Raw genomic sequence first — 18799 nt, 5'->3', positions numbered from 1 at the left:
GTTGGTAATTTTTTGTGCAGCCATTTTAATATTGAAGATGGAAAAATATACAAAACATTTTTGGTATATCATGCTTTATTATTTCAAGAAAGGTAAAAACAAAAAAATATTTGTGCAGTGTATGGAGAAGGTGCTGAGACTGCCAAATGTGTCAAAAGTGGTTTGTAAAGTTTCGTGCTGGACATTTCTCCCTGGATGATGCTCATGGCCGGGCAGATTAGTTGAAGTTGATAGTGATCAAATTGAGACATTAATTGAGAACAATCAATGTTATACCACGCCAAAGACAGCCAACATACTCAAAGTATCCAAATCAATGAAGTTATTAGTGACAATATAGAAAACACTGAACGAACTTTTTGCCAACCCAAGAGCTTAGAACTCACAAAACAAGGCAAGTTTTCTTTATAACTCATACAAATACTCCATTTCCTCCATAATACAGTCATATGATTTTAATATAAAAATGGTGTGCTTTTTCCCTGTAAATTGAGTAACCGACACTCCAGTAAGATGTACCTTGCTATTTCTGTGACTGCACAATACACAGCCAGGCTAAAAATACCTCAATGACTGAGAGTCATGAGTCTAAGGATACAGTCAAAGCCTAGCACACAAGGTCTGCAGCTCCACTCCAACCACAATTGATAGTGACAAAGCAACATCACAACCACACCAAAGTACTTGTAACACAACCTCTCCATGCTTATTCCCCAAAACACATACACACACACATGCCTCTTGGTGCCTCAAGTCACTGCTGCTCCCTTTCCTAGAACTCTCCTTCCTACCTGTCCAACCACCAGTAAGCTCCTTTCATCGTCCCAGATTCCAATCATGCATCACCTCTCCTGTGATGCTGTCCGGACCACCCAAAACAGACTTAACTATGTTTTCTTGGGTGTCCTTTGTATCTTTTATATACTTCTAGTATAGCACCTTATCTCCAAAGTACAGCTTTTTTGTTATTGTTTACTCATTCTCTATCGCAGTATGCCATAAGCTTCTGGTTAAGCCCGGGCACCCCAGCCTTGACCAGTGTGGATCAGTTCATTGGTGTTCTCCTACAAAGCAAAAGGTTGCTTGTTCTATTCCCTGTCAGGGCACGTGCCTAAGTTGCGGGTTCAGTCCTTGGTCTGAGCATGTAAGAGAGACAACTGATCAATGTTTCGCTCTTGCATCGATGTGTCTCTCTCTCTTTCTCCCTCCCTTCCCCTTTCTCTAACAAATTTAAATTTAAATTAAAAAGAAAAGACCGGGAACCCCCTTTTATTTATGTTTGTATTTCTAAGACCCAACAGTAGCTGGCAAATGGTGGTTGTTCAATAAATATTTGTCAAATAAATGAGTAGACAGAGAAATTAATAAACCTACTCTCTAAATTCCTTTCTTTATTTCTTTCTAGCACTTATAACTTCCTAACATGCTACAATTTACTTTTAAATTTTGTTCATTTTTGCATAGGTTATTCACTTATGTAATTCTAGCACTTACAACAGTGCCTAAAACATAGCAGTTAATAGTTATTCAATATTTATTGAATGAATGAATGAAGGAATGAATGGATAAAAGGAATATGCTTAGTTAGATGAAAACCATTCTGTTCAGATTGTTATATATAAAATATGACTTTACACATGTAAGTTTTTTTTTGTAATATCAGTATCCTTGATAATGGCAGTAAATAAGTTTGTATGGACATCTAAGAAAAGAAATGGTTTATTAATATTAAAATTCCAGATTGCCATAAGTAAACATGGTTTCCACTTTGTAATTAGATATTGCAGAACATTAGTTTTCAAAAAAATACATAAAGGTCTTACCCATCCTTGGTTTGATCAGCTACTCCTGCCAAGAGCTGGATAATCTTCGGATTGCTATTTGGGTCATTGTACAGTCCAAGATAGCGCTGGACAAAATCTTCCGGGGTCATGTAATGTTCTCCATCGACCTCGGTACTGGCATACTAAAATATAAATAATGTATACTTAAGAATTAAAGTCATCCAATATCATTTTGTAGCAAACAAATGTTTTATGAAAATGTAAATTAAAGGCCAGTATCAAAATCAAAATATGGGTAATAAATGCAAATTTTTTCTCTGGATAGTGTAAAACAAACACCAAGAGCATGACTTAAGAACACTGGTAAAGCACTGATGCTGATATATGCTATAAAAGTGATTTTCAACCTTTTTCATCTCATGGCACACATAAACTAATTACTAAAATTCTGCGGCACACTAAAAAGAATGTTTTTTGCCAATCTAACATAAAAAAGGTATAATTTTGATTCACTCACACCAGACAGCTATTGTTGTGTTGGCTGTTGTCATTTTTTAATTTGAGAATCTAAGGGAAAAGAGATCAGTGCCTCTGACCAAACAGTCAGATATGCATGTTTTAAAAATTCTTGCAGCACACCAGTTGAAAATTGCTGTGCTGTAACAGGGATCCACCTTGAAAACATTGTAAGTTAAAGAAGCCAGACACAAAAGTTCACACACTGCATCCCATTTACATGAAATGTCCACAATAGGCAAAGCCAGTGACAGAAAGTAGGAGAGTAGTTGCCAGGAGCTGGGAGGAGTGGGGAATGGAGAATAAGTGCTTTAGCATGTATGGGCTTTCTCTTCAGGAGTGCTGAAAATGTTCTGGTGTTATATATAGTGGTGATGGTTACACAATATTGTAAATATACTAAAACCCCCAAAATACATACTTTAAAATGGTTAAAATTGTGAGTTTTATGTTATGTGGCTTTTACCTCAATTAAAATATACATGTATATGTGGGAGAAGGGATACCAGAAAGATGAAAAAAAGGTGAAAGGGCAGTCAAGGTGATAAAGACCTGAAAGGGAAAAAACATCTGTAGACTCCCAGAGGCTTCCTGTCTCTAGCGGGAGGGAGGGCCAACGTGCCAACCCAGGGAAGTGAAATGAATGAGAAAAGCATAATGAACAACACCTTTCATCACAGGTAGGTGTTCCCCGTTCCAGTAGCTCAAAAAAATAAAAATATTCCACCTTTTATGGTGACCATTTTTTAAAGCAAAATAAAATACCTGCCTATCGAATAAATGCCTCATTATTTTAAGGGGTTCATGTACTGTGACATGAGCAAACATGAAAGACCAAAGCCCTCCTCTTTGGCTTACAGCTGATCAGTTTAGCTGCTTAACTCAACTACCAAAGTAGTAACATCAGAAAATTTCCCAGAACTGAAGAATGCGAGGGCTCGCTAAGTGCCAAGCACAATAAAGTAAACACACCCTCTCCCCGCAGGACTTGGCCAATCATCATAAAAAATTGCAGAACATTAGCATAAAAAGGAAAATCCTAAAAGTTTTCAGAGAAAAAAACAGGTCATATATAACAAGTTATGAATCATGGGCATCATGCTCAACAGAAACACTGGACGCTTGAAGACACTAACTCCCTGAAAATACCTGAAGACACTAACTCCTTGAAAATTCTAAGAGAAATGGTTTCCAACCTAGAATTCCAAACGGAGCCAAACTTTCAATCAATTGTAAGGGTAGGTTGAGAGCACTTTGAGATATCCACATTCTCGACACTTTTTCTCCCTTCACATATCCTTTCTCAGGAAGCTGTCGGAAAATGTGCTTCATCATAAGTGAACATGAACCAAGTAGGAGGAAGCTGTGGGAACTGGGAGACAGATAATCCAACTCAGAATAATGGCCAAGGAAATCCGAGGACAGCAACTACAGGCCTCCAGAGCACCTAGTGCTGGCTGGGGCAGACAGCGGCTCCAACAAGGAAAGCCACCAGGGAAAATGAAATGTCAGGGTGTCCAAGGCATTTTTGTGGCTATGTGGAAAATAACATTTGGAGAAGTCTGAATCTTCACTCAAATGCCACCTTCTCAATGGGACTTACTCTTATGACCCTGTTTACTCTTACAACCCATGCCAGTATCTGCATTCCCATTTCTTCTTCTAGGTGCCTAAATATATCACACATCTATAAAATGAAGACTAAATAGCTTTTGATGTTTCAAAAACAGCGGGTATGCAAACATAGGATAAAAAATAATAAACTGCATGATCCTGATACTGATAGTGAATGGATTTTACCAATTCCTGACAATTGCTTTTTCCTGTAATTCTTCAATGTAGGACATAATCTGGTATGTTTTCCCAAGATCACAAAACCACCAGAATTTAGGATAGGCAGGAGCAGGGAAAGGCACATCAGGGAAATGACTGCCATTGGAAAGAGAGCAACACGAGGAAGTCTAAAAGTAGAATTTTGAGAAACTAATGAATCAACCACTAACTAGCACATGAGTGCCAAACCACAGTATGAAAAATGAACTATGGGAACCAAAAAGGAGTGGTTCATTCTAAGTATTGGTAGAAAGGGGCTGGAAAGAGGAAAGAAAGTAATGTTCAGAATAGGCCTTAAAAGTAAAATTCAGCCCTGGCCAGTGTGGCTCAGTTGGTTGGAGTGTCTTCCCATAAACCAAAATTCACAGGTTCATTCCCAGTCAGGGCACATGTGTGGGATGCAGGTTGGGTCCTAGTCGGGATGAGTACAAGAAGTGACCAATGGATGTTTCCCTCCCTCCCTCTCCCCATCCTTTCCACGCTGTCTCTAAAATCAATAAGCATGTCCTCAGGTAAGGATTAAAGGGAAAAAAGTAAAATTCTATTTAAACTGCAAGTGGAAAGAATATTTCACACTGAAAAATAAAAATCAATTGAACAAATATAGAAATAATTTATTTTCTTCTTTGATGGTGGAAAGAAGTTAGTTGGAGAGAGAGATGGTATACATACACAAAGAGATGTAGAAGGTGAAACTGAAAAACACTTTGAGACCAGATGGTAGAAAACTAAATATTAAACTGAATAACTCTAGGCCTTATCCTGGTGGCCATGGGATACTACTAAAATACTAGGGGAGGAGAGAAATTATGTGACCTTTGTTTGCTCTTGTAGGTAGCAATGTGACAGAGACTGGAGAAGAAAGAAACTGATTAGGGGCAAGGAGACCACCTACTCTAGTGGCTATTGCAAAGATCCAGGTGAAAGAGGTTGAGCCTGAACAAAAGCAGTGGGAAGTACAAATTAAAAAGCAATTAATAATAAAGAAACAATGTATACATTCATCTACTGCTAATAGATATGACTTTATATGATTTTAATAGGTTTATATTCATACCATTCAAAAGTCGAAAGGTACAAAATGATATAATACAATGAAAAGTCTCCTTCCCCCCCCTTTAACCCAGTCACTCAATTCCTCACTCCAGAGGCAGCTGATTTCTTGTATATCTTCCAGAGATGTTTTACATGTGTACAAGTAAATTATATATACATATATTATATGAGATATGTATATTATACATACATGCAAATGTGTGTATGAATATTCTCATCCATTTCTTTTTTATACAATAACATACTATTCACACTGTTCTGTACATCTTGCTTTTTTTCAAATTCAGACCTTTTGAAAAGTGATTTAGCAATATATGTACACATACACACAAATATACATATATATATCACATTTACGAAGTCATAAAATGCTCACGACCTTTAACAACGAATCCTGGGCATGACTCCCATGAAAAAAAATTTTTAAAGAAGAATAACATACAAGAGATGGGTAATGGTGAATTTTGTTTTCTCTTTCTTCTTTTTGTTCACCATTGTTTAAGCATTGCTCTCTTTAATTAGCAGATGTAAATTTTCAAAAGAGAGCATATATGAAAAGATTTGAGCTTGTATGAACAAAATTTGACATCTAATTGTCCTTTGGGGAGTGGGCACAGAGATGTCAAATATCTAAAACCTGAGTTTGATTGCCAGGACTACCACCACTACATACACAGAACACATACATACATACATACATACATATACACACATGTGCATTGACAGTATACTGTACTTATTGGATCACCAAGATTTCACAATATTCTTGACTTTATCAGGAAAGAGAGCAGCCTTAGCACAAACTAGCAGGACACAGCAGTCAACAAGGAAAACAAATGCTGTGGATGACATGTACTGGAACAGGCTTTGCCGGTATCTGGGATTATAAATGATGTCAGAGAATCACTTACCCTGAGGTATTTCACTAGTGTTTTCCCCAACTCTCCTAGTCTATTTTAACTTAATTTTAACTGAAAGATAAAGTGTATAGCTCAGAGGAATAAAAACAAATCTTCTCATCCATAAGGAGTCACTCACTTCTTGACTTCTGCAGGAGACAGTTAACTAATTAACTCATTAGAGACAATTACTTGGCAATGTCAGTGAGCCTGTTGCCTGAACAAACAGAAGAGGAGGGAGTTTAGAACTGAAACTAGAATCTACTCAGAGTCAGTCAAGATGCTAAAAACTTTAGATATTATGTTAACAACAACCAAAAAAGTGGGTACTGTAAAATTGGTAATATATTTAAACCAAAAGTATTTTTAATACTTTAAAATAAAGATGACCCATTTATTTTAAACATCCTCATAACTGTTAATGCTTCTTATTTTAACTGACTGGGTAATAAAGTTTTAAACAGATTTTTAAAAAGTAAACACAGCCTATAGCAACACATAAGGCTAGAAATAAGAAAATGTTAACTGGCCTTATTGACATCTTCCCTTTTACTAATCAAAATGACTTTAGTATGCACCCTAAAAACAATAAAAAATAATTTAAAACAAAGTTTTGAGTGTCCCAATGCTAAAAATTTAGGATATCAAACAATTTAGTAGTCTCATAATATTATTTCCATTTTGTTCCTATCATTTCAAAGGGTGAAATAAAATGACTTTAAATTAATCAAATATTGTATCTATACTCCAAATAGTTTCAGACTTAATCATTGGCCATTTCAAAGATATCTCTTAAGCACTTGTAAATACTTCTTGGGCAAGAAGTCAAGGACACTTGAAAGACATATACAAGAAGTGCTGACCATATCTTAAAAACAAACAAGCAAAAAAAAAAAATAGGTCTATTTTCTTAATATTATCCAACCCCAACTCAAGTATTTGAATGCAAAGTGCATAGCTTTCACATTTCCAGAAATATTTAAATTTACAGAGTATTGTTCACTTGTACTTGAAAAAGCCTTGACAATCTGAAGCTTGAGAAATAAAATGGATCTTATAGATTAGAATATTTACACATTTAATCTGTATTATTGCCTATGAAAGATGGCAAGGTTTCATACTTACACTGAACTACCTTTAGCAGCAAATGAAAAGACCATGTTATCTAGAAATGTTTTGCCTATCAAGCCAACAGATCAACACATCAAGGCCTCATTTGCCTGGAGTAAAGTGGGTAGTAGTAACTCCTTTGCCACTTACCAAATTTAACTTTAAGTGACCTTTAGAATACATGCTACTTACACCACAGATTAACTATAAAACAAATCTTAGAAAAAATTTACACACAACCCTGAATTTCCATTGATTAAGGGAAAAAAAAGGTTAACTTAAAATTCAATGACATAATTGAGTTAAAAAACCCAATTGGGTGTCTAACCTTTTGGCATCTGTGGGTCACATTGGAAGAAGAGCCAACTTGGGTCGCACATTACACACACAAACACTAATGAAAACTTATGAACAAAAAAGAGGTTTTAAGTAAATTTACGATTTTGTGTTGGGCTGCATTCACAGCCAGCCTGGGCAGCCTACAGCCTGCAGGCCACAGGTTGGACACCTCTGGTCACAAATTCCTGCTTAAATGGTTTAAATTAAAAAACAGATCCTTTGATGTTTTATATTTCTAAAAGATTTTTCAGAGATTTTTAAAGGAAAATTCTAATCTGCTGACTAGAAGGCTGATTACTTTTTAAAATTATACAGTGTATCAAGATCAAGAATTTTCTTTTTATGTATACCATAATCAAGAAAATATATCTAGAAGCACTACTTTTTAAGCTAAAAATCTGCTAAAATCAAATCATTCCGTTTATTTTGCATTCAGTTAAAAAAGCATTTATGAAGCACCAACTATGTGCTAGGCACTACGCCTGACACTTAGGAATGCAGAGTCCTCAGACAGCTCAGAGACGACAGCATGATGGACACCTAAACCAGCGTCAGAAAACAGGTTCTAGTCCCACACACCGTTAACTAGTTAAGATTTCTTGAGCAAAACACTGAGCCTCTTTAACAGAAAACAGCTGTCTTGTTGTGAGGGGAAGAAAATGAGATTCTGAACACCACAGCACTTATTATTACAGGACATACATGCACATTGAAATGGTTATTCTAAAATGCCTAGAAACACAGAAGGGCATAGAATCCCAGTTTCTTTCCTTGGTTTACTGAATTTTTCTGCTTTTGCTCAAACATTAAGGAGTTATTGTTCTAATTCTTTTTTCTCCAAACCAAGTTTTCCTTCCACAGTTCTTGGGTTTACCAGGAGATTGGTCCTGACTGGTCTAGGCAGATTCACCTCTGCTTATCCAACAAGTAGCTGTAATACGAGTCAAAGCACACTGTTCCTCTATGGCTTTGTTCCAAAGGAGATGAACTGACATTTTCAGACCTTAACATACTTTCAACTGCAGGAACTCGAATGACAATGTCACAAAGTTCAGTAACTTCAAATATTAAATAGAGCGTTTCCCATATAGAAAAATGAATTACATGAACAATGGAAGAAAAAGATATGTATCATGGAAAAAGCTGAGCATATGAAACTAATCTTTTTGCTGTTCTTCCTTATTACTGCTCTTACTCTTAATGAAAGCCAAATTTAGTCAGGAATGCATGCCCTTTCACTACAAAAGCACTCTGCATAATGAACAAAGACCATCACAGATCTAACACACAAACCCTGTTACAATGGTGCAATGTGGAATTCACCTTCTGTCATAAATAATATTTTAATGAGACAACAGAATTCTAAACACATTTGGCGACATTAATTTTAACAACTTTTTAAACATTATTTTTGTTGTATTTTTTCCATTACCATTTATCTCCCCCACACCCTCTTCCACCTCCACCCACCTCCTCCCTCCAATTTTAACAACTTTTTTGAGCCACATTAATTTTAAAAACAGATTTTAATTAGTGATGCAAAATTTTTCTGATATTTATCAAAATCAACTACACATCCATCAGAGAAAGGCAGTTTCACACATCTCATTTTAATTAGCACTTTCAGTTGCATATTTCACATATACTAGAAACAAAACCTTCTATTTGATTTTGCAAAGAAAATTCCTCAGATGTCTGCCTTTCTGACAGACTGCTTCCATGAAATACTATGTGCTTATTTTTCTTTTTGCTTTAATATATGTTATGTTTACTGTCCATTACACCAAGTCCTTCTGCCAGCTAAACAATGCAATTCCTAACACAATAGGGAGGTACAAAACCCTCGTTAATCACTGAAATCAACAATATACTAGGTCTACCAAAACAATTTTCCCCTTAACGTGTCCAAACCTAGGAAATAAAATGACGACCCCAGAGAACTCAATAACTGGAATTAGAATGCTTCTCAGGGCAGATTAAGTTGAATAATTAATTTGCATTGTTCTTAAAATAAATATTTCAATCTCTTGGTGTAAGTAACCATGGGAACATACAAGGAGCATATATATTTATAAGCCTGGGCAAATCATGTCTTTGACAACAAAGGTACAGCTCCTAGGGAGATAGAATGTTTTAATGTAGGTAAGTCTTAACTAAATACCAATATTTTTACTATAAAAAAGGATATTCTTTTATCCTTGTAGGGAACAGACAATATTAAGAGATTTAAGAGACTAATCAATCAAATATGAAGCATGAACATGGCTTGGATCCTAATTTTAATAAAGCAACTTAAAAAGAGTATGAAACAATCAGGAAAATTTCAACACTGAATGGAGGAAGTCTGTGTTATTAACAAACATTTTTAGGTATGATCATTTTATTGTGGTTTGGCTGGCTTTTCAGAGTCATCATCTTTTAGATACATACTGAAGTATTTATGGATGCAGTGATATTTTGTCTGGGAATCGCTTCAAAATAACCCAATGCTGCTGCAATATGGATGAAGCAAGATTGGCCATGATAGTTGGCTAATCTGAGTAATGAGTACATGGCAATTCATTATGCTATTTTTGCTCATTTTGCATATGTTTAAAATTTTCATAATAAAGTTTTGAAAGGCTATAATGAGATTATTGTGTATGTACTATTATTCTATATGCATTAACTATTCTATATGTTAAAAAAAAGGAAAAGCATGTTTCTTCCATGTACTGTATAACCTTGAGCAAGTTGCTTAACTTTTCTGGTGCTCAGTTTCCTCATCTATAAAATGGGAATACTAATGGTGCCTACTTTAGAGAGTTGTTCTGAGGATTAAATATTATTTGTATAAAACATTTAGAACAGTACCTGAGACAAAACAGTGGCTCAGTAAGTAACCAATTACACTGTTTTAGGTGTCCAAAAATGGCCATGACACTGGCTTCAATGAATGATGCTTCAGAAACTTCGGCAGTACAGTAAGTCCTTACTTATCATCAATAGGTTCTTGGAACTGCAGCAAAATGATGTATAAAGTAACCAATTTACCATAGGCTAATTGATGTAAAAAGAGTTAAGATTCTATGGCATCTCATGGTTATAACAAAACAAAATTGAGCACAATGATGTTACTCAAGGATCTGCTGTACAAAATATTAAAAAACAACTGGAGAGAACAGGAAGATGATGATTTTTTAAAAGCTTACACATAACAAGTGAATTACAAGTTTCTCTTCAGGTCTGTGTTTTAGTATTTCAGAGCCTATGGCTAGACTATTATTCCTTCTCTGATCCAGACTGAGCAAGTGAAGGTTCAGGAGAAAACTGCACATACCTTACACAGCCTCTCAGGTATCGCATTATTAGACCATGGCTAACCCCCATCTCAGAATCTATACACTTGGGAGAAGCCATGACCTCTCACAATTGTATTTCTGAATGTGTGGATTTGTGAACATCTCAGATGTATTTTTCAAGAATATGAGTAACTGATTATATGTACACAGTCATAAACACATATTAATATGTTGCCACTTTATAGGTCCAGCAGTTACCTGGGGACTCAAATCCTGTTCAGAAAAGTCCTCATCTTATCTTAGAAGAAAAGGAAGAGAACAAAGAACTAAGCTTTATTCAGTTCTGCATGTGTCAGGCACCATTTACACATTATCACCTTATGACCTCACATAGGGATGCTAGGTGTAGTTATCCTTCTTAGACAGATAAGGAAGTAGGCTCCAAAAGTAATGGAGGCTCTAAGTAACCAGAGGTCACATAGCCAAAAGAAACCAAATACGGATTCAAATCCAGGTTAGACTACACAGCCCATGTGGGTCCACCTGCACTTGGCTGCTTCCCGGCTGAAAAGTCATCTGAGGCCCAGCTCAAAGTATTCTAAGAACGCTATGGACAGGAGGACACACACAAATGTATAAGAAAATTTAAATTTCAATTTCACCTTTTTAAACATGATCTACTTAAATATAAATTGAATCGTTCCACTTCCAAAGTGAAAGACCTTCAGTGGTTTCCATGATGCCCTTAAAAAATCCAAACTCTTCCCCATGGCCTATAAACAACGCCCTGCTTAATGAGGTTCCTTCAGCCTCATCTCTTACTGGCCACTAACCCCCTCACTCACTGATACTTCAAGGACACTGGCCTCCTTGTTGTTTGCTGAACATACCAAACCCTTATCCACATCTAGGCCTTTGTACATGTGAGCCCTGTCTGGAATTCTCTCAACTCACCATTTAGTTCTCAGCTGTAGTATCACCTCCTCAGGGCCCTTTACTGACCACCCTCTGGAAAAATGATAGCCTTTTCCATTATTCATTTTATTTTCATATTGGACTGGTCACAATATGTAGTTGGGGGCGGGGGGTGTATTTGTTATTGTCCTTGTCTCACCCTTACCTAGAATGAGAGGTCCTACCTTTACTGAACTCCTCTATCTTAGCTCTGTGAGGGGAGAACCTAGCACAATGCCTAGCCTGGCACATATCAGGCAATTAAAAATATATTGATTGGTAGAACATAACATGGTATTTAATAACACTGATTTCCTCATCTTTTCCTTTATTTTTTAATCATTCTAGTTGATTCAAGGATAAAATCTCACTATGGTGCCAGTTTGCCCTTAATGAGTAATACTTTTTTTTTAATGAGAATTCTCTATAGTTTATGGTAAATATTTTATAAACTAAAGATAAAGGTTAATTACTATCTTCAGGTCTTCAATTCTGAAGAACTGGTGAAAATAATCAGTGTGGTTAAAAAATACTCTAGACCCCTTCTGTGCATCTCATACTATGTTTATTCAACCCAACTTATGCTGGGAAGTCCTCCTTTAACTTTAGGTTCTGAATTGCTAAATTCTGACTTTTTCAATTATTCACTTGCTCAAAATCTGATACATACACATTGAGACTTTTATTTTCCCCTAGTTCTCCCCTCAATCAAGTAAAAAACTTAGTTTCGATGCTTCCATCTCTTTCTCAATGCCCATTAAATCATACAAACATATATAAAATATACATACAACATATGTGAAGTGACTTGTAAAAAACTAAAATCATGTTATATACACTTCTTTACATTTTTCTTTTCTCACTTAATGGTACATTGGAAATCCCTCTAAAGCAGCTGGAATAGGCCTAATACATTCTTTTTGTATCTGCATAGTTTAATCTTTCTACCACTTCCCTTTGACAGCTTTAGTTTCATTCTGTCCCTCTGCCCCTTTTCAGGAAGAATCGAGTCCTACAACTAACAACCTCATACATATGTATGTTTTTTTTTCCCATGAGCATTTTTATTCCTCTGGGACATATATCACAAAAGTAGGATTGTATGTTCAAGTGGTATCTTCTTTTTACTTTAAACCATTGCCACATTGCTTTTCAAAAACTGTTTCCACAAATATTGTAAGAAAGCAATTTTTCCTCTCTACATTTGGCCTCAGTAGATACTATCATTTTTTACTACCACTTGTATTATTACTGTAATATTATGGCAAACATTCCACTTTTTGAAAACGTAGCCCTAATGTGTATTCCAACAAAGTGGAAGGAAGCCCTGCTTAATTTCCTTCTCCAACCCAGGTTACTGCCAAAAGTAAGTAAATACATAATACATACACAAATATTTATTAAATAAAAGGACATTTCTTTCAAATAAAAATTAATGTTATCATAAATACCCTAAGGCAGAACCACTCTTTTGCTTTACATTAGTAGCATCTTTGTCCACTTAGTCTCTAATCCTAAATAAACAAGATAGAAAAAAAAGCATTTTTATAATTTTATATGGGATATGACCTTTATTGTTACATCAGTGATAATGAGAAAAAGAATAGGCTGAAGACAATATTTGAGTTCTACATTGCAGTACATTTTTGATCTAGCATATATAATGAATGTAAGGTCTCTACATGTGTTGCTTTCTCCATACAATATTTTCATAAATGAACAACAGAAGGTCTATCAACTTAAAAAAAGAGAGAAAAAAGAGTTCTTGAAAAAACATTCACTCAGAACAGTTTTTGATAAACCTACTTTGCTACAAAGTACAGACTAGACAAAATTTTTATTTTGAAATTTGTCAGGCTTATGACAAACAGCCTGTAGCATTCCTGTTGTCCTCATCTCACCTCCCTCCTCATTGCTCTATTGCCTTCTTTTAGCTACCGTATACTTCTGATGTAGCAAAACTGGGTCAGTGATAGTGAGTGAGAGAGAGAGGTAAAAAAAGAAAGCTAAATCAAGAAATGACAATTGAAAGGGTAGTATTAGTAAAATCTTAGCTTGACAACTGGCTGTAAAATTATAGCACAGACTAACATGTACGAATTCATTTGTTATGCTCCAATTTTATAAACTTGAGGGGCAGGAAATAAACAGATTCCTAGTGACTATTTTCTGTTCTTTTTTAAAAATATTTTATTCATTTATTTTTTTTTAGAGAGGGAAGAGAGGGAGAAAGAGAGAGAGAAACATCAATGTGCGGTTGCTGGGGGCCGTGGCCTGCAACCCAGGCATGTGCCCTGACTGGGAATCGAACCTGCAACACTTTGGTTTGCAGTCCACACTCAATCCACTGAGCTACGCCAGCCAGGGCTGTTCTTTTTTTTAACCAATAGAAAATATAGTTCATCAAAATTTGAGAAGCAATCAACACAGAAAAAAATAATAAACCTATTTTTCTATATTCAAAATAATAATCTTTTATTCTTTTTTTAAAGATATTATTTATTTTTACAGAGGGGGAAGGGAGGGAGAATGAGAGGGAGATAAACATTAACATACAAGATGGCACACTCCCCAATCAGGGACCTGGCCCAGGAAACCCAAGTCATGTGCCCTGATCAGGAATCAAACCCATGACCTTTCAGTTCACAGGCCAGAGCTCAACCCACTGAGCCACACCAGCCAGGGCTAATGCCTTACTCTTATAACTTGCACATGTAATTCCACTAAACATAGATATACTAGCACTTTCAAATAGGAATATTTTGCTGTTTACAAAACAAATGACTTTTGAGCCATACTGACCATTTGTGAAGTTAGACAGTTAATGCCACAAATTTAAATTTTATTTTTTTAAAAAAGAGCTTTTAACTGTATTCTAACTGTATTCTAAAATTCTAAATTAAATTTTCTCTGTACTCTTTCAGTGCTCAAAAGATCCCAAACTCAAGTGACCCCCAAATCCTACCAAAACTAAATTATACTAATAACAGCATATAGTTTTTTACTATATCCTTTCCATAAAACTCTCACTTACCCTGGGACCATTCTCCGTAGTTCTCATCCTTCTCCTTCTGACATCAGTTGTGGATATCACTTACCAATCAGTCCCTTTTCCCTGTCTTATTTTATATTTAATTCCTGTAGTCATAAAGATTTATATACCGCCTATATGAATTTGTAACTGTCCAAACCTGACTTTAACTTATTAGGGCACATTTACTTAGCAATCACACCTAAACTCCTCCCCTAACCAAAATTCTCAAAATAGATGCTTCATCAATTAAGATCTATCTTAAAAGTGCCAGATTCACTCCTCTTCCCTTTACTTTCATATTTAATACCAAATTCAATAGATTCATCTCCTACAAAGTTTCTGTTATTGTTCTTTCCATTTCCCCAGCCACCAGCCTCTCCAGGTCATTATCACCCATCTGTATTATTTCAAAAGCCTCTTAACTGATAGTCCTACCTACTTCCAACCTCTCCACACTTTATCCAGCCAACACAAAGCTGACAGCATTCACCACTTCAATTTTCCCACTCAGAAACCCACAGTGCTTCCCCACTGTTTCAAATCCAAACTCCTTGGTCAAATGTTCTAGGTAGTTACAGTGAAGAGGCACTTTTTAAAAATCATCTATGTCAACAATCTTTTCTTTCTTTAACTTCTTAACAAACGTAGCTGCCATTAACCCCTCACGTACACTTTCAAAAATCATTCTGTTTTAAGACCCCACAAACAGTATAATTTAAGAGTTAAAAGAATGGGTTCTGCAGTTTCCTTTGAATCCAGCTTCTGTCACTTATGAACAAGTCATTTAATACTTCATCTGTTTAACAGGGACACTAACCCTACCTCCTAAGGTTGTTATGAAAATTAATAATATCCTTAAAGTACCAGGCCAATGCCCAACACACTGCAGAATGATCAATTAATATTAGCCACTGTCATTATTATTACATGGCCACTCTAATCTAGGCAAGTCCATTTGATTGCTCTTCCAGAGGCTATGCTAGACCTTTACTAGACTCCCTCAACCACAAACTGTTAGAATTGGAATGAACCTCAGAGAGGATTCAAGTCTTGGCTCAATCTTCCCCTTGGATTACTCAACTTGGTGTCTAGCACTAAAATAAAACAAGTGCACACATGGCACACAGAAAACAGTCCTTGGTAAATATTTTTGGGCTAAATGCTAAAGAAATGTGTAGTTAATATGTATTTTTGTCCCCTATTATCTTTATACTATTAACAAACCATGTGTATCTAAAACAAAACTGTTCCTAAATAATTCCCTGTATAGTTTGAAGTATTTAAGGTAGGATAACAAAAATCTAATATGTTACTTGGTAACTGTCCTATAATTGATTCAACTAACTATATATACTGTGTCTTTCTAACTGCTTTATACCTTCCTGAATGTATCTATGTTTTCTCTGTTATCTACTAGTAATTCTTGGGTCAATGCTTATAAGTTAGTGCTATATGTGCAGTTATGAATTCCATAATTTTCAATATAAAAATAGTAAGAGCATTATCAAAATAATGTATAAAAAGATAATAAGATTTAAAAGCTGTCAAAAAGCTAGCATCATTCTAGCTCTCTCCTTGTTCTTCAATCCCTTCTCTTCCAAAAAGCAAATCCATACAGAAACATTTTTCCCCCCACAGGATTTTTAAAACTAGAAGGACCTCAGTTTCTATTCCCATAAGTCCTCTTGAGTCCCACATAAGAAGATGAAGCCCACAAAGTCCAGAATATTAGCCTACGGGAGCAACAACCAGCCAGAGGCAGGACTGAGAATTGAAACCAGTGTTCCTGACACTTCGGTCAATGCTCTTTTCTTTATATCATGTATCATTTCAACTGACTTCTCCCTGCCTACTTAATCTAGAAAACAAAATTAACTATATCACATGAACTCACAAAACAACTTAATATAATCACATGATATGAATACTAATATATTTTTGGTTATTTTCAAGAACTTGTGTGAGAAATAAGGGTTACAAACCATAAATAGGACATTTCTACTACAATTACATTTGTTCTAGAAATCATACTTCCCCTAAAATCATCTCTGCAGCCTCCTCCCCCAAAATAGGATAAGCAATCCACGTCACAGGTAAAAATGTCATCTATTCCAGGCTCATCAGCATATGTTAGAACCTGTTCCTAATATAGAACCATAGACTTTAGGAGTTGGAAGGAACCTTAAAGATCACCTCTCGTTTTACAAAGAAAACTAATACCCAACAGGGACCTGCCCAAGGTCAAAATTTTCTGTATAAGAACCCAGGTCCTAAACAGAAAGTTCTCAAAAGAAAACTTCAGAGAAAGACAATATTTAGTGGAATATCTTAGCTTGACTTCCTTTACATCTACTCCTTAAGTACAACTTCCTGCATGGGGAACTTTTGAAATTTAAGAAAAGAAAGCAAAACAAAGAACTAAGCCAACTTTTTTTTTAAGTTTACAGCCAAATCACTGATCCTTAAAACTTATCACAAGTTAAGGTGGATCCTGGCAAGAATCTCACATAACATTTTGTAACAGACAAAAGCATACAGATATATTTTAAAAGTAAAGGGAAAAAAGACACACAAATTGAAAAGGTATAATATTATCTCTGTAAAAAAATTACATAGAGAATTGCTTATAACTAGGAAAATCATGCAATTTAAAATCTTTTACATCATTTACATCATTACATCTTTTACATCATTACATCAGCAGTTTTCAAGAAAAAAAGAATTTAAATCACCATACCTATCATTACACAAGAATGTCAATACATTTTGAAATTTCATTTTGGTCACAGTCATTAAGGGAAGCTGGAAATTCTTTTTCTTAGTGTTCTTTTACATGTCCTAAGTCATGTTTTAAAAAATAATAATTTGAAGAAAATCTTTCATCAAACTTTAATAAAAACAAAAACTCTTATTCAAGCCTTGAAATAAGAATTACAAACTATATTATCTAGCCATTTTTTAAGAATATGTGAAAATAGATCATTCCTGAAGGTTAAGGCCTCAAAAGTACTAGACTTATACCTTTTCCCCTCAGTGAAAAACCATACTACAAAAGACAATTTACCTGTAGGAATATGTTTCTTAACTCATGAGGATCACCTCTCTTGGTTGTCTGCACCTGTGAGGGAAAAAAAAAGAAAAAGCCAGTTAATACTTCACTAGATGCCACTTAATCTCCTCAGATTAGAGTTCACAGATGCTAACAATCAATGCTCTTATCTTTTATAAGGGCATTTAGTTTAAAACAAACCAAAGGACTAATACTGATAAGAACTGTCAAATTGGAGATCTGTGACTACGGGTGAAAAAGACAAGTGTGAAGAACCTAAAACAGAGAACATTTACCAGACAGATTTCACCTGGACTGGAATGGGAAGGCAGTGAGTGAGAATCTATCACTTTACCCCACATCCATTAGCAACACAGCAACCACCCAACTTCAAATCAAGAGGCCAGCAAGAGTAGATCAACGAAGCTGAAACACCCAAATTAATCGCATGGCCTAGCAGCCTTTCTTACCCATGGAAAGCAACCCAGAATATAATTATCTCCGTGCCCCTCTCTTTCTCCACCCAATCTAAAATATGAAAGGCTGCTTACGTTTCCAAATACTTTCTCTATCCTGCCACCTGCAGCGCAAATGCCAAGCAATGCCTTCGGCCCCACTGAAGCCCCAAATTACTCAATTACTGCCCTCCCCCACCGCAATACACAGATGCCTTAGGTACCCCAACTTGCATGCCACTTCCACTCCCTTTGCGATGCCCTCCATCTACGGGCTCACAAACCCATTACCGCAGGACACTACTCTTCCTTCACCGACCCGTGGTCCTCAGGAGCCCCTCCAACTCACAATCCCGCCTCCCTCCCCTCCCCCAACCAGGCATCCTCTCTCTCCGGTCCAAGTCCCGCACAGCTTTACCACCCACGGGCTGGAACTCCAGGGCAGTCTAAGAACCAGGCAAAGAAGGAAATGGGAAGAGGTGAGGGGCT

At 35.9% G+C, this 18799-nt stretch overlaps 1 protein-coding gene across 4 annotated transcripts in view; it reads right to left on the bottom strand.

Moving 5' to 3' along the window:
• Positions 1 to 18799, bottom strand: part of SLC25A12 (solute carrier family 25 member 12) — a 173068-nt gene that overhangs the window by 67259 nt on the left and 87010 nt on the right. For 2 of the 4 annotated variants that reach the window (XM_045840811.1, XM_045841481.1), the window contains exons 2-3: positions 17871 to 17924; positions 1824 to 1966 (exon numbers count right to left, since the gene is read on the bottom strand). In XM_045840811.1, coding sequence (XP_045696767.1) covers positions 1824 to 1966; positions 17871 to 17924 — 197 coding nt within the window. Of the gene's footprint in view, positions 1 to 1823; positions 1967 to 17870; positions 17925 to 18151; positions 18233 to 18534; positions 18562 to 18799 lie in introns of those variants that run through there. The other 2 variants (XM_045842281.1, XM_045840065.1) reach the window with 2 other exon arrangements.

This window comes from Phyllostomus hastatus, unplaced genomic scaffold (genome assembly GCF_019186645.2).
Source record: "Phyllostomus hastatus isolate PE091 unplaced genomic scaffold, TTU_PhHast_1.1 phas_contig_1, whole genome shotgun sequence".
Lineage (NCBI taxonomy): Eukaryota > Metazoa > Chordata > Mammalia > Chiroptera > Phyllostomidae > Phyllostomus > Phyllostomus hastatus.
This window is presented reverse-complemented; position numbering and strand designations above follow the sequence as displayed.